A 19,886-nucleotide genomic window follows, 5' to 3' on the forward strand; every position below is an offset into this window, starting at 1 on the left:
GTGTCGCACGGAGTGTGCGCGGGAACGCGCGGGCAGCGCGGGGACACGGCACCGGCACCGCAACGACATGGAACGGCACCGCAACGGCCACGGCACCGGCACCGCGCCCTCATTGCACCAACAGGAGTTGCCATGGCACTGGCATGGCACGACACGCGTGGCCGTGGCACCGGCGTTGCGCCAGCGTGCCTCGCACTGGCACCGACATGGCACAGCCACGGCGCTGGCACGGCAGCAGCACGCGTGGCCACGGCAGCAGCATGGCACTGCCACGGCACCGTCACGGCCACCGCCGGGCGTGGGGGGCATCACCCGGGTGCCGCGGCCCCGCCCGTGGCCCGAAGGCGCGAGGCGGGACCGGCGCTGCCAGGGCTGGGGGGCGAACCCCCGAACCTGTGCCCCCCCAGTGCGGGCGTTAGTGTTCGGCTCCTATTGCACCGCCCGCAGCCGGTGCTGCCGGGACCCCCAAACCGGGGACCCCCAAAGTGGGGATCCCAGCTGGGCCCCCCCGAGCCAGGCCCCTGGGTGGGGGTTTAAGACATTTTGCACCAAGGTCCAATCCGGCGCTGGTATTTGGGGCTGGGGGCAGGCGCCCCCACCCAGGGCACCCCGGGGTGCCCCAGCCCCGCTGTGCCCCCCAAGCCAGCTGCAAGGGGTCTGGCAGGGCCCCCCGACACCACCCCCATGGCTGAGGGGGGAGTCTGGGGTGTGGGGGGAGCCCAGCCCGGCCCCCTGTGCCTATGGGGGGCCGGGGACGTGTCTGGTGTTGGGATTTTCTGCTTTTAAACGACCCGTAAAAAGATTTTTTTTTTAATTACAAAAATTATATATTTTATATATATTTATATATATATATATATATATATATTAGCTTAGGTGGGCCCGGCCTGCCTTGCCGGCCCCCCCCCGGCCCGCACCCCCCCCTCGGCCTCCGCCTGAGGTAAGAAAAAATTCACAAACCTAAATTTGGGGGTGAGTTTAAAAAGGTGATAAAACCATTCCCGGGTGCCCCCTCGCAGCTGTGCCCCCCCTCCCCACTCAAGCCCCCTGTGGGATTCCCCCTGCCGGCCCCCACCTCAGCCCGGCCCCCCCGGAAGCACTGGGGGGCAGTTGGGGGGTGCAGCCCCCCCAAAGTGCTGCTGCCGGGGGGCCGGGGCAGTAGTGCAGTGGGGGGGTCCCGGGGGGGCACCCAAAGCCCCCCCCAGCCAGCGCCTCCGGGGCCTTTGCAACTCCTGACGGACACGACAAAACCCACGAGGACAAGGGGAAAAAGAACAACAAAAAAAAAAAAGGACAACGGAAAATTGGGGGGGTTTGGGGAGGGGGGAGTGCCCCCCCCCCCCAGTGTCCTGCAGCGCCCACCATCCGTGGCGCTTGGCACAAAAATCGTCTGCTCTCAGCCCAAAAAAAAAGACAAGAGAAACCCCCAAAACCCCAATTCTGGCCCCAAATTTGGGGATAAGGGGGGGACACGGGGGGGTCACCCCAGCCGGGGCAGACCCAGTGGGCTGGGGTGGGGAGGGGTCCACCAGCCCTGCACCCCGATGGGCTGGGGTCTCCCTCGCCACTGCTGTGCCCCCCCTGTGCCCCCACCCTGCTGTGGGGGAGTCCTGGCCCTCACCCCACTATGGGGGATGGGGGTCCCAGCCCCTGCCCTGCTATGGGGGAGGGTCCTGGCCCCCACCCCAGCCCCCCAAATTGCTGCCCGGCCAAAAGTGCATATGGCCACGGCCCCCCAGCCGGGGCAGCCTCTCCCTGTGCAGCCCAGAGCCCCCTCCTCTCCTCCCTGCTCTTCCTCCTCCTCCTCCTTCCAAAGTGCAGTTAGTTTAATATTTTAGCCTCTCAGGGAGGGAAATAAATGCTTAAAAAATAATAATCTACGAAGAGAAGGACAATAAAGGGAACGCTCGACCGTCGGGGCCCTTCCCTGTGCAAACAAACAAAATTCGTCAAGTCCTGGGGCGGGGTGGGGGGCGTGGGGGGTGGCTGTTGGGGGGCACAGCAGGACCCCCACCCTGGGCACAGCATCCCCTTGTCCTTACAGGGGACGAGAAAGATTTGAGGGGGGGCCAGAGCAGGGTTTGGGGGGCACAGGGTGGGGGTGGTGTCGTCCCTACACCTCCTGGTCCTCGAAGACCTCGAGGAAGAGAGGGGGGAAGAGCTCGGTGGGACACTCCACCTTCATGTGCAGGAAGCGGCTGGCGTGGCAGGCGCCGATCATCCGCAGATCCGTCACCTTCATCAGCAGCTTGGGCCAGAAGTGGGGAATGTTGTGTTTGCGGTAGTTGATGTAGTGCTCAAAGGCCAGCAGATAGGTCTCCTGGCACTTCTCGATCTTCTCCACGCAGATCAGCCCCGTCCGGTCTGCAGGAACCCAAGGAATCGTCAGGGGATGGTGGAATCACACAATGGTTTGGGTGGGTGGCAGGGACACCTCCCACTGTCCACCTTCCACCCTGTCCCAGGGTGCTCCAAGCCCCATCCAGCCTGGCCTTGGACACTTCCCTTTGTCAGGTCCTCACCACCCTCACAGAGAGGAATTTTTTCCCAATAACCCAACACAATCTCCCCTTTTTAGTTTAAACCTCTCCCTGCTGTCCTGGCATTCCCTGCCCATGGAGGAGTCCCTCTCCCAGTCCAGCACTGCAGGGATTCTCCCTCCCACAGGGCTGAGTGTCCCACACACCCCCTGGCTCTTGGGGTGCCCACCCCAGCCTGGCAGGGATCCCCAGAGGCTCAGCCTGTGCTCCTGGGTGCCCTCCTCATTCTCCTGGGGCCCCTCCCAGCCTGGCACAGCTGCCTGAAGCTCTGGGAATTGGGATTGCCCACCCCAAATCCACCCAAAATCCAGGGGGGGGGGCATGGCATGATTTCCCACCCAATGCACTCTGAAGTTGATGGGGGGCTCTGCCATCAGGGTGCCCATCCAACATTCCCCAGGACACTGAGGATTCTGGGCATCAGGTTGGATGCCCACCTAATGCACCCCCAAATGCTGGTGGCTCTGGCATTGGGGTGCCCATCCAACACACCCCCAGGACAGTGAAGACTTTGGGCATTGGGGTGCCCACTCAATGCACCTCTAAATGCTGGGGGTTGTGGGCAAGGGGGTGCCAACACCAAAATCCCCATGGACACCCTCTGGGCATGGGGGTGCCCACCCAATGCACCTCCAAATGTTGGAGGTTGTGGGTAAGGGGATGCCAACACAACAATCCCCATGGACACCCTCTGGGCATTGGGGTGCCCACCCAATTCCCCAAACCTGCAGGGGATCTCTGGCATCAGGGTGCCCACCCAACCCCTCCCCAGGACAGCGAGAACTCTGAGCATTGGGGTGCCCACCCAACAAACCCTTTGACTCCCTGGGCACCGGCGTGTCCATCACCCCGTTACCTGAGGACATGAGCAGCACAGCCTGGAGCAGGGCCACCTCGGTGTCATCCAGGTTGAAGGCAGAGAGGGACTTGCCCAGGTCGAAGATGGCATCGGAGACGACGCCGAGGCCGCCGTTCTTGAGCTGCTCCCGTTTCACCGCCATCTCCCCGCTCAGCGTCAGCGTCTCGCTCTCGGGGTCGTAGCGCACGGCCGCCCGCAGCGACATGATCTCCATGCAGCACCCCTTCAGCAGGATGATCTGGTCCTCACAAGGCAGCTGGGGGCAGTTTTGGGGGGGGTTTGGTGTGATTCAGACCCTGGGCTGAGCACCCCACACCTCCCGAAGTCCCCAGCCTGCTGTTACCTCTGAAAACATGGGCAGTTTTTTGGCAAAGTCGACCACGCGGGTGATGGCCGGGGTGATGATTTTTGTAAACTCGCTGAACGCCTCCAGGTCGACTTTGTCCCCGTCAGGCATGGAGGCCATAGGGGACTGGCCGATGTCCTCAGGCTGTGGGGGACATGGTGGTGTTGGGGGGTGTCATGTCACCACATGTCCCCTGGGATCACCGTGGTGGCATTGGGGAGTGTGGTGTGACCGTGTCACCCCTGGGACCCCACAGCACTGGGGGCATTGAGGGGTGCAGTGTGACTGTGTCACCCCTGGGACCCCACAGCACTGGGGCATTGAGGGGTGCAGTGTGACTGTGTCACCCCTGGGACCCCACAGCACTGGGGCATTGAGGGGTGCAGTGTGACTGTGTCCCCTATGGTGGACACTGGGTTTGGGGGTGCAGTGTGACTGCGTCACCCTCTGGGACCCCCATGGTGGGCAGCGGTGTTGGAAGTGTGGTGTGACCATGTCCCGCCCTGGGACACCCACGGTGGCACTGGGGGTGTGGTGTGACCATGGTGTGACCAACCTGTGGCCCCCACAGTGGTGTTAGTGGGTGCAGAGTGACTCTTTCCCCTCTGTGACCCCCGCAGTGGACAGTGGCACATGGGGGTGCAGTGTGACCGTGTCCCCCCTCTGGGACCCCCGTGGTGGGCAGTGGTGTTGGGGGTGCAGTGTGACCCTGTTCCCCCTCCCTGGGACCCACAGGGGGCTGTGATGTGACCCTGCCCCCTCTCATGTCACCGGGAACAGCCGTGGCAGGGCCGGTGCAGCAGCCAGGAGAGGGAGCTGCATGACAGGGCCAGCGGCAGGGCCAGGCCAGGGCCACCCGCGGGCACAGCTGTCCCCTTCGGTCACTGCTCACCCCTGAACCCTTTGGGGGTGACCAGCTCAAGGACGCCGAGCAATGTCCCAACCCCCCTCGACTGCCCAAGGACACGGTGACATCCCGAACCCTGGCACTGCCACCACGTGCGTGCTGAGTGCCCAGCAGATCCCAGCTGGGGCCGGGGTGGTGACAGAGCCCCCCCCACTGCATCCCCTCACCAGGAATTTCCGCTTCTGCTTCCAGTGGCTGCCCTGGGCATTGGTGCTGCGGTGAGCTTCTGTCACAACGTGGATCAGCTCCCACTCCTCGGCGCTGGGGTTGGGGCGGTGCTGCAGGGATTTGATCATCTCCTCCTTCCGCCGCCGCTCCCGGTTCTCCTCGATCAGCTTCCTCTTGGCTACCCGCTTGGAGTCATCCAGCACCACTGCCGGGACCCCCCTGGCATCAGCGGGGATCCCCCAACCCGTGCACCCCACAGTGACCCCCCAGCATCAGCGGGGATCCCCCAACCTGTGCACCCCACAGCTGCACCCACAGTGACCCCCAGCCTCCTCCTGCTGCTCCAGGCATCTCAACTCACTCCACAGCACCACGACCCCAACCCACCTCCCCAAAGCTCCTCACTATCATCTAGGACCCCCACAATCAGCTAGAACTCCCCCATTTCGTGCATCCCACCCCACTGCAGCATCTGAGATCCCAGCCTGCTCCTACAGCTGATCTGGGCACCCCAATGTGCCCCACAATGCCAGGACCCCAACCTGCCCTGGGGTTCTGCAGCTGATCTTGGTACCCCAAAGTGCTGGAACCCCAACCTGCCCTGGGGTCCTGCAGCTGATCTGGGTACCCCAAAGTGCCCCACAGTGCCAGGACCTCAACCTGCCCCACCAGCCGAGCCCCCCGCCCCACAGTCCATGGCCATGCCCACGGAGATGCACTTCTTGAAGCGGCACAGCTGGCACTGGTTGCGGGTGATCTTGTCGATGACGCAGCACCCATCGTATTTGCAGGAGTAGGTGGGGTGCAAGTTCTTCTGGATGGTCCGACGGAAAAATCCCTGGGGAGGGCGAAAGGGGGGGACACAGTGAGCCCTGCTGAGCCCCCCCTGAGCCCCCCAACCCCCCCCTGCCCCAGCTCACCTTGCAGCCCTCGCAGGTGATGCAGCGGTAGTGGTAGCCGGTGGCCTTGTCCCCGCACACCACGCACTGTTCATCTTTGTCCAGGTAACTAGGGATGTACCCTGGGGGAACCCCCGAGTCAGGGACCCACAGGGCACCCCGGGGCAGGGCCCCCCACAGCAGGGACTCCTGGGGTGCTCCATGACAGGGATTCCCATGCCAGAGACCCCCAGAACACCCCATGAAGAAATTCCAATGTCAGGGACCCCCAAGTCAGTGGCCCCCAAAGTGCTCCATGACAGGGAACCCCAAATCAGGGACCACTGGAGCCCCCTGTACCAGTGACCCTCCCACAGACCCCACATCAGGGACCCTCCAGAAACCCTCAATCAGGGACCCTCTGCACACCCCAAATCAGAGATGCCCAGAAACCCTAAATCAGGGACCCTCTGCACACCCCACATCAGGGCCCCCCAGGACCCCTGAATCAGGGACCCTCTGCACACCCCACATCAGAGACCCCTGGCACATGCAGCATCACCCCCCATGCCAGGGATGCCCAGTACATCCTCCCCCCTCCGTGCCTCAGTTTCCCCTCTGTCTGCACCCAGCGCTGCCCACCCCGCCACTGCCCCTGGCCTGGCACGGGAAGGGTTAAGGCTGGGGGTGTGTGGGGGGTGCCCGAGCCCCCCGCACCAATAAAGCCCCCATTATCCCATTAACCGGCAGCGGGGGGGGTCCCTGTCCCCCTGGCACACAAAGACACACTGTCCCCGCTGCTCTCCGGGGACCAGAGCCACCCCCAGCCTCCCCACCGCCAACTGCTCAGGGAAACTGAGGCACGGATCATCAGCAGGTCCCCAGCACCCTCCTGTCCCCCCCAGGAGCCCACCCTCGTGTTTTGGGGCGGGGGGGGAAGCAGGACGTGGCAATCCCCGAGGGGTGGGGGAGATGGGGAGGGGGCTGAATGCCCGGGTGCCACCCACAATTCGGGGGGTGCCCCCAGCACCCCGGGATCCCACAAACGCAGGCGTGGGGACCCCTCGAGCCCGCTGTGGCGCTCTGCAGGGGCTGGATGTGGGGGTCCCCGGGTGTTCCCCCTCTGTCAGGGAGCGGGGCGGGTGCAGGGGATGGGCGGGAGCCGCACGCCCCGGCTCCCCCCGGGCAGGTCCCGCCGGCGCCGGCCGCTCCCCGCCGGGGAATGGGGCAGGGCGGGGGGCAGCGCCCGCGGGGCCCCCCTTATCGCCCACCCCAGGGCGCTGCCGCCCCGATAGCACCGCCCCGACCCGCGGGGAGCCGGGGGGGGGGGACAAGACCCCGGGGGACCCTGCAGGGATGTGGGGTGCGGGGTGGAGGGGACTTTGGGGTGCCCGGGACGCATGGGGACCTCGGGCTGCCCACCAGGGACATGGGGTGTCGGGGCAACGACATGGGAGCTCCTGGGGTGCCCACAGGGGACACGGGGTGTCCGTGGGACTCTGGGGAAGCCAGCTGAGAGCTGGGGTGTCTGTGGGACATTGGGGTGGGCAGGCACAGGAATCTTGGGGTGCCCACAGGGGCACGGGGTGTCCGTGGGACTCCAGGGAACCCAGCTGAGACCTGGGGTGTCTGTGGGACATTGGGGTGCCCACAGGGGACAAGGGGTGTCCATGGGACTCCGGGGAGCCCAGGGGTGTCCGTGGGACATTGGGGTGGGCAGGCACAGGAATCTTGGGGTGCCCATTGGGGACGAGGGATGTGCACAGACTTTGGGGGACCCAGGTGACACATGGGGACCCTGGCAAGGATTCGGGGCCCCCAGGGTGGCCCATGAGGTGCCGGGGTGAGCCGGGGGTGCCCAGCCGGGTTCATGGGGTGCCCGGGGGGTTCAGCGGGAGCCGCGGGTGCCCCCCCGTACCTGACATGCTGCTCTTCACCAAACATTGGCTGCTCTTTCTTTTGCGCTTCCCATCCAGCCACCTGCGGGAGCGGCGCGGGGGACAGGCTGGGACGGTGCCCACGGATTCCCGCTGCCCCCCCAAAATTCTAACAGCACCCCAAAATTCCCCTGGGACCCTCTTCCCTGCAGCCCCCGCCCGGGGGTCCCAACGCGGCGATGTCACGGGTGGGGTGCGGCTTGGGGGGGTTGGAGAGGGCCCTGGGGACGCCCCCCCACCCAGAACAGCCCTCCCGGGACCCCCCCCGGGACACGGCACCGCCCCGGGGGGGTGGGGGAGGGGAAAGGAGGGGAAGGGAAAGGGTGGGGGGGTGGGGGAGGGGCGGGGGAAGGGTGGGGGAGGGGCGGGTGGGGGGAAGGGCTCATTCACAGTCAAAGACAAAATGTCCTTTTGGCTGAGCGGGGAAGTGACGTCATCGGGGGCTCAGCCAATGGCGGGCGGCGGGGGTCCGCGCGCGCCCGGCCCCGCGGTGGGGGGGAGGGGCACCTGCGGGGGAGGTGACCCGGGGACCCCGCACCCCCCAACCCCACCCTCGGGGGGGTTCAGCCCAAGGTGACCCCGGGCCGGCACCCCCCGCCCGGAATTGCCCCGGGAAGGGGAGGGGCGGGCGTGGGGCCCCCGCGGGGAGAGGCACGAGTGGGGGGGACACCATGGGGGGACACCTGGGCATGGACACACCTGGTGACACGTGGGGTGCAGGGGGACAGCCAGGACATGCGGGGATGATACCCAGAACGGGAGGGACGGCTGGGGACATGTAGGGTACGGGGGGCGGTGGACAGCTGGGGTGCACAGGACATGGGGACACCCACGGAACGCGCGTGGGGACACACGGGAGGGGATGGGGACACGAGGGACACCCAGGACAAAGGGACACACGGGGCATGGATACATACAAACCACCCAGGGACACACGGACACGTAGATGACCGTGCAGGGGGACACACCGCGCACGAGGACACAAGGGACACACCGGGCACGACAATACAGGGGACACAGTGGGCACAGGGACACGCCAGGCACGACAATAGAAGGGACACAGTGGGCACAGGGACACACCGGGCACGACAATTCAAGGGACACAGTGGGCACAGGGGTGCAGCAGGTATGGGGACACTTGGGGACACACACGACATTCGGACACAGAGGGCACAGCCAGGTGCAGGGACGCGCAGTGCCACCCCAAGCAGCGCCACACGTGTCCCCCGCGTGTCCCCGCGCTGGGGTGGGGGCTCACCGGGTGTCCTCTGGCTCCGACAGCGGGTCCAGGGTGCTGGGCTTCTGTTCCATTCACCGCAATTCCATCAAGGAGCGCTCAGCACCGACCGGGGGGGGGGCTCCGGCGCCACGCGGGGGCCACGGCGGGGTGGCCACGGCGGGGCGGCCACGGCGGGGGGCTACGCCGCGCACCCCATGGTGCCCCTCAGTGCTCAGCACCGTGCAGCATCCCGGGCCGGACCCTGCGGGACGGCGGAGTCAGCCCAAAGCGCCGGGAGAGGGCAGGGAGCAGCCCTAGGGGACACAGAGGGGACCCCCAGGGAGGGGTGGGATGTATGGGGGACCCACAGGAGGGGGGGATGCTGATGGGGGTGGGTGTGAGCGTGCAAGGGCGCCCAGGGCTGGGCAAGGGCATGAGGGACGTGTGAGAACTCAAGGAGGGAGCGACGTGCAGGGTGTGACAGCAGCGGGGCTGGGCCAGAGGGCACAGCGGGGTGAGAGTGTGCACGGGGCAGGGGGGGGTGAAAGGCACGGGTGTGAGAAATGCACAGGTGTGCAAGGCTGCGGGAGCATGAAGAGCGTGCAGAGTTGGGGAAGAGCGTGCAGAGACGTACGAGAACGCGCACAAGTGTGTGAGTGTGTGTACGGGTGTGCCACGGCGTGGGAGAGCGTGCACAGGTGTGCAAAAACACGTACAGGTGTGTGAGAGCGTGCATAGATGTGCAGGGCACGTATGTAGAGGTGAGAGTATGCACAGGTGTGCAAAACATGCACAGCTGTGTGAGAGCGTGCACAGGTGTACAGGGCACGTGTGAGTGTGTGCACGGGTGTGCAAGAACATGCACAGGTACGTGAGGCTGTGGCAGCGTGGAAGGCGTGTGAGAGAGCGTGTGCAGGGCTGTGCAAGGCTCTGTGAGCGTGCACAGGCGTGGGTGGCTGTGCAAAAGCACACCCAGGGGTGCAAGGCTGGGGGAGAACGTGCCCAGGGCTGTGAGTGTGCAGCAGAGCACAAGCACACACACATGGGAGCTCCCCCCAAGAGGTGGGGAGAGCGCTGGGGAGGGGGTGCAGAGGGAAGCCCCTCGGATGCTGAGCCCTGACACGTTCACTGCACAGCTGAACACCCCCAAATCTGGGCCTGGGGGTGACTCTTGCTCAGGGGGTGACCTACGGGGCGGGGGTGATTTATGGGGCAGGCGGTGACTTACGGGATGGGGGGCGCCGGAGCTCCGGGCGATCCCTCCTCTTCGAGCTCTGCTGTGGCAAAGACACGATGTGGGGGGTCAGGGCACGGGCAGCACCGGGGGGCACCCCCCGACCCCCCAGTGACGGCAGCAGCACCCCCGGCTCTCGGTGCCCACCCCATTCCACATCCCACGGGTGCGATGGGGGGGCCCTGCTCACAACCCCCCCCCCCCTCCGTGACCCCCCGGTGACCCTCCCGGTGCGGGGGGGTGTGAGGGGCGCGGGGGGCCCTCAGCCCGCGGCCGGGGGGGGCGCGGGGGGGCGGCGGCGGGCGCAGTGCCCAGCCCCGGGCTCCTCCGCTCCGCGCGGGGACAGCAGAAAGTAGGTCACGTTTGTCTTGGCCGCCACAGAAATTCCTCCGGCGGATTTAAAACGCGGCGGACGGGGCTGGGGGGGGCCCCCCCCGACACCCCCACGCTACGAGGCCCCCATTGATGTCCCCCCCGCTCCTAGATGAGGGCACCCCAACCAGCGAAGGGATGCTGCACCCATGGGTGCGCAGAGCACCCCGCGCCGCACGGGGGGTTCGCATGAGGGTTCCCCCAGAATGAGGAGGGGGCGTCGCCTGCAGCAGCCTCTTCAGGGAAACTAAGGCACCGCAGCGCACCCACCAGCCTGGGGTACACTCCCCACCTCGGGGTGGGGGGCTCATGGGGAATGGACGCCCCTCGCCGCAGCCTCAGGCCGGGTTTGGGGCCGGCGGTACCTATAGAGCCGGGGGCTGCAGCAAATGTTTGTTCCATATGGGAACGGCGCGCCGAGAACTTCCAAGTATAGGCACTGGCAGGGATCCAGAGCTGCGCGGCCCCCGCCGGGCACCGGCCCCCCGGCCGCCCCCCGCCCCTCTCCCCCGGGACCCGGCAGAGCCCCGACACGCTCGGTGCATGTGTGGGGCTCGGGGTGCAGCGACGTGGCGGTGGAACCGCTCTGGGGTGGAATATGGGCTGTCCCCAAAGCCGGCGTGCGGTGGGTGGGCTTGGCCGCCCCGCCTCAGTTTCCCCACTGAGGTGGCCTGGTGGGTGCAGCCCCAAACGAGAGAGGTTTAGGGCTACAGGCGGGGGGGCGGCGGCGTTTTAGGTCGGGGTTCGCCACCCCAGCGAGACCCCAGCAGCCCCCTGACACCCTCGGCATCACCGGCACCCTGGGATCGCCCGGCGGAGCCTGCGGTGCCGCTCCAGGAACCGTCACTCGAGGAATCCCGGGCGCGCTGGGGCGGCCCAGACAGACAGACACGGGAGGCGGCTCTTCTCGTCCTCCTCCTCCTCCTCTTCCTCCTCCTCCTCCAGCGGGACACGTGTGATGAGCGCAGTCAGGTCTCGCCCCCCCCTGCGCCGCCGGCACCCAAACCTGCGCGTCCCACCTGCAGCACCAGGTGCTGCTGGGTGGGTGCTGGCTGGGAGCGGGGTGGCAGCCGGCGGGAGCCCCCCCGGCGCCCCCCCAGCCCAGCCCCACGCCCAGGGGAGCGTTTCTGCTGAGTCGGGTGGTTGCAGGCGGCTGAAAACAACCCGGGAGCAAAGTCCGGGGCTGGGCCCGACGGCGGGAGCCACCTCGCCCCAGCGGGGGCACCCAGCACCCCGCTCCCCACAGACCCCACCCCCGGGGACCCCCCAGACAATGGGAGACCCCTCCACAAAGGCACTGACCGCCTCCGTGGGTGTCGGGGCTGCCCCACGGGGCCACTGCCGTGTCCCTGCCCCCCAGCACAGATGGGCTCCGGGGGTCCCGGCGCCCGCCCAGCCCAGCTGCCAGCCGGGTCAGGGAGGTGAGGCCCTAAGCGCTTTAGCCACGGTGCCAATTAGCGTGATTAGCACGGGCTGGGGGCAGGGCAGCCCCGCGGCCGCCAGCCAGGGATCCCCGGCCATGCGGGCACCGGGGCAGCGTCACGGTGGGCACCGGGGCAGTGTCACACTGGGCACCGGGGCAGTGTCACACTGGGCACCAGGGCAGTGTCACGGTGGGCACCAGGGTGGCACAGATCTGCCTGACAAACCCTGGCTGCACCGGCTGGCACGACCGTGCCGTGGGAGTGTGGCCAGGCACAGGGCACCTGCCGTGCCACGGCTGGTGGCACCCGGCACGCGCCGATGCCCGTGTGTGAGGCTGTGCCATGTGCCACACGCGCGTCTGCGTCTGGTGCTGTCATACACCTGTGCCAGTGCCCGGCACACCATGCCCAGTGCCCTGCAGTGCTGTGGGCACATGTGGCAGTGGGGACAGCATGCTGCGCCGTGCTCTGCTGTGTCAGGAGGCTGCAGGAATCCCAGGCATGCACAGCAGCTGGGCAACCCGAGCAAGGGGGATGCCACGGGGCTGACATCAGGGCAGCCCACCCAGTGCCATGGGGGCGCTGCATGGTGCCCCCTCCCCACACAGGATGGCTGAGCCCAGGTTTGTGTCCTCCCTGTGGCTCACGGCTCATTGAAGCCACCACTTGTAGGACAGTGGGACAACTGGTGGCTGCAGGGCTGGTGACTTGTCCCAACCCTGACAGGGCACCCAACGTTGTGGCCTTGAGCCTCTGACAGGTCCTGTGTCCAACGGGTCCTGCATCACCACAGTGGGGACCTGCACCATGATCCAGCCCTGGCTCTGCAGCCCCCAGGATTCCCAGGAACACTGCATCCAACCAAGGCCCCCAGGATTCCCAGGAACACTGCATCCAACCAAGGCCCCCAGGATTCCCAGGAACTCTGCATCCAACCAAGGCCCCCAGGACTCCTAAGAACTCTGCATACAACCAAGGCCACACTGTCTGCTCCTTCCTACCATGTCTGAGCATTCAGCTGTGCCTCCTTTTCCCCATCCTACCAGAGCTGCCTGGCAGAGAAAGAGCCACACTCCCCTATCCCCAGCAGCATGTCCCCTGTGCCAGCACACAGGATGAGGCTCATCCAGATGTCACAGCTTGTCCAGGCTGCAGAGGTCACCCAACAGGGTGACCCCCGAGCACCTGGTGTGTGCTGAGTGTGCCCAGGCTCAGCTCTTTGGGGTGGCTGCGGGCCCCGAGCCCCGCGGGGTGCCCCTGGCCCCAGGAGGTGTGCCGGGACGCCAGGAGCTATTCTCAGCCCTTGGCACGGCATGGGACGTTTCTAAATCGGGGGCTCTGGTTCACGTGCACGGGGATGGGGGGGAGCTCCTGAGTCCCCTCCCCGCGGGGCCCTGCTTGAAGGGGGGAGGTGGCCGCCACGAGGTGCCCAGCGCGGGCACCCACGAGGGGACACAGGGACAGGCACCGGGTCACGGCACCGGGACCGCCCGTGGGAGCCCGTCCCCCTTGAGAAGAGGACACAAGGGACAGTGCTCGCAGTGTTCCTGCAGTCACCCGACCCTGTCCGAGGGTCTGCAGCGCCGGGGACATCCCGAACAGCACCGCCGTGCCCCCCGCCCGCATCCAGCCTGAGCGGGGCCCTGGCAGCACAGCCCGCGCCCGCCTTTGCCTACACCGCGCCCCCCCTTCTCCTCCTCCTCCTCCTCTTCCCCCCCAGTCCGGAGGGGGACCCAGGCGTCCGGCCCCGCCCCCACACACCGGCGGCTGCGCGGGGTCCGGCGGGGCCGGGGGTCCGCGGGATGGGACCCCCGGGGCGGCCCCGCCGCTGCTTCGGTGTCCGCTGACCCGGGAATGCGCTGGCGGGGCGAGGAGCGGAGCCGGGGGATTGCGGGAGGGGGTCCCGCTTCCTGCAGCCGCCGCCCGTCAGGAGGGGTCCGGGGGTGCGCCCGCAGCCCCCCGTGCCCGCTCCGCAGGGTGCGGGACACCGGGGACACCGGGCGTGTACGGCCCGCGCTCCCCGCTCCGGGAACCGTGCGCGGGGCGACCCCGCGAAGGTCACGGCCGCGGGAGGGAAAGGGGTGCCGGGGAGAACCCCCACGCCAGGATCCCGCTCCCGGGGCCCGCACCATTGCGGGGGGCACACGCAGCCGCACGGAACTGCCCTGGGGAAGGGGGGACGCGCCGCGTCCCCACCCTGCGCCAAGACCCCCGGGCAGGGGAGCCCCCCCAAACCGGTTCCACCGGGGTTTGCCCGCGCCCCACGGCGGCCCCAGCCCCCTTAGCGCTGCAGCGGAGCCGCGGGGGTCCCCGGTGCCGTCGGGGGTCAGGCGGGGTGAGGCGCAGCCCGGCCTCCCGGTGCGGCTCCGGTGTCGGTGCCGGTGGCAGCTCCGGGCGGGGGGGGTCACGGCTGAAGGTCGCGGTCCCGGGGTGACCTTGGCCGTGGCGCCCGCCCGCCCCTGCCTCAGTTTCCCCGCATCGCACAGTGGGAACGCGCCAGAGTCCGGTTGGGACCGCATCCCTAACCCCGGCAGCGACACCGGACCGGGGGCAGGATCCGCCCCCGCGGGGTTGGGGTGGGGGACACCCCGCGGGACCGCGGGGCTCCGTGCAGAGGGGAGCCCCCGCCACGCCCCGCGCCCCGCTCAGGGCGAAGCCCGTGGTGCGGGACTCGAGGCCCCCCCTCCCACCCCGCCGCACCGGGGACGCCCCCCCGCTGCCCCCGCCCTAACCGGGAGCGGCCGAACCGCCCCCCCCGCGCTCCGCTCTCGGCGCAAAAAAAAAATTAAAAAAATATTTTAAAATTTAAAAAATAAAAAAAATCGCAGCATTCCTGCCGCCCTGCGGGGTGGGTGCAGGGAGCGGACACAGGGGCCCCTAAAGCCCTCACGGACACCCCACGGCGCCGTCACGGCTCGGCCGTCCACGGTTCCTCCCCCCGCCGCGACAGGGCCACGGCCTGCCCACGGCCCGGCCCCGCGACCTGCCCACGGCGCGGCCCCGCGTCCATCACCGCAGAGCCACGCCGCGGCCCGGACCCCGCCACGCCGCCACGCCACGGCCACGGGGGGCCGCGGGGCCGGGGGCCACGGCCGGGGGGCTGCCCCGTGGCGTGGCGTGGCGGGCGGGGGGCAGCGCCGTGCCCCGCATGCAGCAGCCGCGGGTGCGGTGGGGGTGGGGGGCGCGGTGCCCCCCCCCCACGGGGGAACGCGGCCCCCCCGCCCCACGCCAAACGCCCGGATTTTCCAAGAGAAAAAAAAAAATCTTTGCCCGTGTTTTTTCCTCGCGGTTCGCGGCCCCCGAGCCCTCCGCGGGTCCCGAGCTTCCCGAGGCGATCGCCCCTCGCCCCCCCGCCATTCCACGCACCGAACTGCGCCCGTGCTCAGCCGGGGGGGCCCGGGGCGGGCGGCGGTAAACAACCGGGGGGTGGCGGGGCCGCTCGGGCCGGCGAGGCCGCTCGGGCCGTACCTGAGGTCGACGGCGGCGGGCGCGGAGCGGCGGTGCGGGGTGCGGAGCGGGGCTCGGAGCGGCGGTGCGGGGCGCGGAGCGGAGCGGGGCGCAGCGGCGGCGGCGGCGGCGGCACGAACGGCGCTGGCTCCTCCCTCCCCCCGGCCCCGCCGCCCGCCCGCTCCGCTCCGCCGCGGCCGCAGCCCCCCTCCGCCGGCCGCAGCCGCTCCCTGCACCCGCCGCGCCCGGCCCCGCGTGGGGACCCACGGGGGAGCGGCGGGGTCCGGGGGTACCGGGGGAGGGTGACCCCGGGATGGGCAGCGCGGGACGCGGGGATGGCGGGGTGGGGACGGTGGCGGTGGCAGGGTGTGTGATGGGAGCCCTGGTCGTGCCCACGGGGATGTGGTGACAGCGACAACGAGGACGGGGGGTGGTGAGCGCAGGGTGGGGGGCTGTGGGCAGGGGGGGCGAGGGGAAGTGCCCAGGGGGTTGGGGATGGCACCCACGGGAAGCTGGGGACCGTGCCCACAGCGTCCCCGGGGTGGTGCCCGTGGCCGCCGGAGTTTGGGACGGTGCTCACGGGGATGTCGTGACAGTGACAACGGGGACGGGGGATGGCGACCACAGCGTGGCGGGCTGTACCGGAGGGGGTGGAGACGGTGCCCAGGGAGGCCCAGGGGGATGCCCGTGGCAGGGTGGGGATGGTGCCCACAGGGACTGGGAGCAGCACCCACGGGGATGCCGCGACAGTGACAACCTGGTGCGTCCACGAGGGCAGGGCACGGCTGGGGACGGTGCCCACGGCCATGCTGTGAGAGCGACAGTGGGGACTGGAGAGGCTGCCCACAGGATTTGGGGACAGCACCCAGGAAGGGCTGGCACGGTGCCCTCGCTGGGTGGCGGTGGGGTGGAGATGATGCTCACGGAGATCTGGGATGGTCCCCACGGGGGTTGGTGCCAGTGCCCACGAGGCAGGGGGCAGCTCCACACCCCGCGGTGCCCAGCCCGGCCCGGGGCACACACCAGACACGGGGGTCCCAATCAGACCCACACCGCCCCGGGCAGGATCCGCTCCCGCAGCACGTCGGGGGGCCCTGCCCCTGCGCCCCCCGGGGGATGTGTGGGACGGGGCAGAACGGGGGTCGTACCCCGCTGTGCGGCCGGATCCGGAGCCGCTGTGGGGCCGGGGATGGCGGCGTGCACCGGGAGCCGGGGGGGATCACTGGGGAGGGCGCTGAGGGTCGCCCCCCGGAGCCCCCCGACCCGCCCGTGCCACCCCACCCCCCTTCCCAGCAGCCCCTGCTCCCAGCCCCCCCTTTTCCACCCCGGACTACACGTCCCGTCATGCCCCGGCTTAAAGCGGCCCTGCCGCCCCCCACCCCCGCCCCGAGCCCCGCAGCTCGGCCCTGGGACCCCCGGGGGGGTCGGTCTGGCCGCCCCCCACCCCCCAGCCCCGTGGGTACCCCCCTCCCTGGGCTGCACGGGCGGTGCGGTGACACCCAGGGGATGAGGGGGATGAGGATCCCCAAGGGATGAAGGCTTCTAGGAGAGGAGGGTCCCCAAGGGATGAAGGTTTCCTTGGCAGGGGTGTGCCCAGGGGATGCTTTTCCATACTCGGGGAGCGCAGGGAACGGGGGTCCCCAGCGGCTCTCAGGGCACGGGGCTGCTCAGAATGGGGACAACAAGGGGACAGTGCTACCCAGGGAACGGGGATCTCCAGGGGATGGTGGTCCCCAGGTGATGGGGACACCCAGGGGATGGAGGAGAGCGACACCCGGGACTGCTGGTGGCTGTCCCCACAGACCCCGACGGGCCCTCCAGGACCTCCTGCTGCCGCTGGTCCCCACAGGCCCGTGTCCCCACAGCCCCCATGGATCCCTCCGGTCCCTGGGGCACCCTGGGGCCCTCCTCGCCTGCCTGGCGGTCCCAGCGTGGCGGGGCAGCGGCAGCGTGACGGCCCCCCCGCCCCTCCCCGCCTGTTCCGTACACTTTATCCTCAGCAAACACGGCACGGCCGCGGCCCCCCGCAGCCGTCTGCCCGCGATAAGGCTGTGGCCGAGCTTGCCTGCCCCCAGCCCCGTCTCAACACCACCTCATGTCCCCAGATCCCCCTGCCCGAGGCTGCCTGGCAGCCCCCATCCCAGTAGGGAAACTGAGGCAGGGCTGGAGTTTGCCTGTGGCCCCTCTGGAGCGCATGGACAGGCACCTCTCGCACTCATCACCAGCTCCCTGTCCCCCGTGAGGTGCTCCCAAGGCCACCACAGGTCTCTCTGCACTGCCCCAGCAGGGTGGGGACCCTGTGCCCTGTGGCAGACCCTGATTTGGGGGGATTTGGGATTTAGAGGGGTTGTGCTGCTCTTGGGGCTCAGGCGCTCAGCCGAAACACACGCGATAAAATTCATCCCACTGCTCTGCTGCAGAGACTCTAAATATAGCCCCAAATCAGCAGTGGTGCCCCCCCAGGACCCCCAGGAAGGGGATGACACCCAGCACCTCCATCCCCAGCACCGGACACCCCCATGGGGCAGCACCCACCAGCAGCTGGGGGGGTCTGGAGGGCCCCACGGATCAGCTCCTTCACACCCCACCAAACACGGGTCACGGGCCGTGTGCCCCCCAGCAGGACGTGCCAGCAGAGCTCCCAGCGCCCCCGTGGGAAGGGGGAGCCCCCCACGCTGGCCCCCGCTCGCCCCTCGCCTGCCCCCGGCGCTGGGAACGGCCCCGGCCCCTTCCGGCCCCCCCGGCCCCGGGCCGGAGGCAGCTGTGCCGGGGCGCCCTGCCAAGGCAACGAAGCCTCGACGCCTTCCCCCCAACCCGGCCGCCCCCGCGGTGCCCCGGGGAGCTGCGACCCCCCGAGCACACCCCTCCAGCACCCCCACCACCCCCTCCCCCCTGACTTTGGGGGTGCTGTGCCAAGGGGGGTCCAGCAGAGCCTGGAGACCCCCGTGGTGTCTTTTCCCGGCCAGCTGTGGGAAGTGGCCCCCCCTGCACAGGAAATCCCTACTCATGGACAGGGCTGCCCCCGGCGGGACCCCCCCGTGCTGCCGGGGCCCCTCGCCGGCTGGGCAGTGCTGCTCGCCCGCCTAATCCCGGCCCCGGCACGGGCGGATTTGCTGCGCCCCGGCCCCATGAATGATTAACCGGGGAATTAAGGGGCCGCGGAGCCCTCCCCCCCTCCTACCCTCCCCGGAAAATGGGGGCAGTGGGTGACTGAGCCCCCACCTCAGCCCCATGGGGGTCTTCACCCTGCTCCTGAGCCTTGGGGGTTCCCCTGGGGGTACTGACATTGTTGGGGGTGCTGAGGGTTTTGGGGGGGGGCTGGGAGGGTTCTGGGGGTGTTGGGGTTGCAGGGGGTTCTGGGGGTGCTGGAGGTGTTGGGGGGCTGCTGGGGGCGTTCCGGGGGGGTTGGTGTGCTGGGAGTACTGAGGGGGGGGGCGCTGGCAGTTCTGGGGGGCTGCCCCCCGGCCTTGCTCCCCATCCTCCCGTTGCCATGGCAACGGCTGGCACCATCCCTGGGGATATTTTTAGCGGCTGGTGCTGCAGGGAGGGGGTGGGGGGCAGCCCGGGCCCATGGCTGTGCCACGTGTGTGCACACACGTGTCTGCAGCACACGGCCGTGCACACCCGCGTGTGCCCACCCCTGCACTGGGACCTGTGTGTGCAACACCTGCCCGGGGGTGCTGGTGTCTGCACACGTGTGCAAGAACACACACACGCACACGCTCTTGGCATACACACGTGTGAACTCGCTTGCCTGTGTGCATGCACACATTTGCACACCTGCACACACACACAGACGTGCTGGGAGACCCGTGCTGCCCCCCCAGAGCCTTTGCACACTCACCCCTCTGCACCATGTTTGCACATCCCTTGTTTTTACACTCACCTCCGATTTCTACATCCCCTGTTCGTACACTCACCCTTTGCACTACTCCTCCTTTTCACATACGCATCATATTTGCACCCTCTCACCGTGTTTGTACCCCCCACCTTCCCACACCCCTCTAATTGCACACCATGCACTGTTTGCACACCCCCGTGTTTGCAACCCGCCATTTTCACACACACCCTATTTGCACACTCACCCCCGGTGTTTGCATAGTTAAAGTCCTATTTCCTCATTCAGCCCCGCGTTTCCACACACACACATCCTGCGTCAGCCCGCTCTCCCCCGTTTGCTCACCCACACGTTGTTTGCACTCTCACCCCGCTGTTTGCACACTCGCCCCCCGTTCCCACGCACCCTTTGCACACTCACTCCCGCCCCCGCCCGGCCTAGCCCTCCCGAACTACAACTCCCATCACCCCCCGCGCCCGCCCTGCCCCGCCGCCCAATCAGCGTGCGGCTTGTTGGCAGGTGCCGCAATGGCGGTGCCCAGGCGCTGAGGGCGGCGCCGGGCCGCAGTGAGGGGCGGCGGGACCCGGCGGGACCCGCGGGCACCGAACCTCGGGGGCTCCGGGGGGTTCCGGGGCGGCTCCGAGCTCCTCCAGGCCCGGAGAGCGGGCAGACCCCCAGTCGCGGCCCTCCGAAACCGCTGGGCCGCTTCCCCGCTCT

At 68.5% G+C, this 19,886-nt stretch overlaps 1 protein-coding gene across 1 annotated transcript; it reads right to left on the reverse strand.

The window, feature by feature from the left end:
- Positions 1-1,162: 1,162 nt before the first annotated feature.
- THRA (thyroid hormone receptor alpha) lies at positions 1,163-15,397 on the reverse strand. The gene is made up of 10 exons (XM_030966242.1): positions 15,353-15,397; positions 10,083-10,131; positions 8,894-9,116; positions 7,617-7,678; positions 5,741-5,841; positions 5,511-5,658; positions 4,820-5,025; positions 3,743-3,889; positions 3,397-3,655; positions 1,163-2,364 (listed from the first exon to the last, which is right to left on the reverse strand). The coding sequence occupies exons 3-10, from the start codon at positions 8,944-8,946 to the stop codon at positions 2,114-2,116; spliced, it is 1,227 nt and encodes a 408-aa protein (XP_030822102.1). The 5' UTR covers positions 8,947-9,116; positions 10,083-10,131; positions 15,353-15,397; the 3' UTR covers positions 1,163-2,113.
- Positions 15,398-19,886: the final 4,489 nt, after the last annotated feature.

The sequence above is a fragment of the Camarhynchus parvulus genome, chromosome 27 (genome assembly GCF_901933205.1).
Source record: "Camarhynchus parvulus chromosome 27, STF_HiC, whole genome shotgun sequence".
Classification (NCBI taxonomy): domain Eukaryota; kingdom Metazoa; phylum Chordata; class Aves; order Passeriformes; family Thraupidae; genus Camarhynchus; species Camarhynchus parvulus.

What these genes read in the sequence shown, in the direction of transcription:
- THRA (XM_030966242.1), bottom strand. Translation starts at nt 8,946, where the DNA reads ATGGAACAGAAGCCCAGCACCCTGGACCCGCTGTCGGAGCCAGAGGAC. An exon ending in TCGGAGCCAGAGGACACCCG is followed by an intron (nt 7,679 to 8,893) that starts GTGAGCCCCCAC and finishes CCGCTCCCGCAG; the next exon opens with GTGGCTGGATGGGAAGCGCA. An exon ending in CGTGGGCATGGCCATGGACT is followed by an intron (nt 5,026 to 5,510) that starts GTGGGGCGGGGG and finishes GGGTCCCGGCAG; the next exon opens with TGGTGCTGGATGACTCCAAG.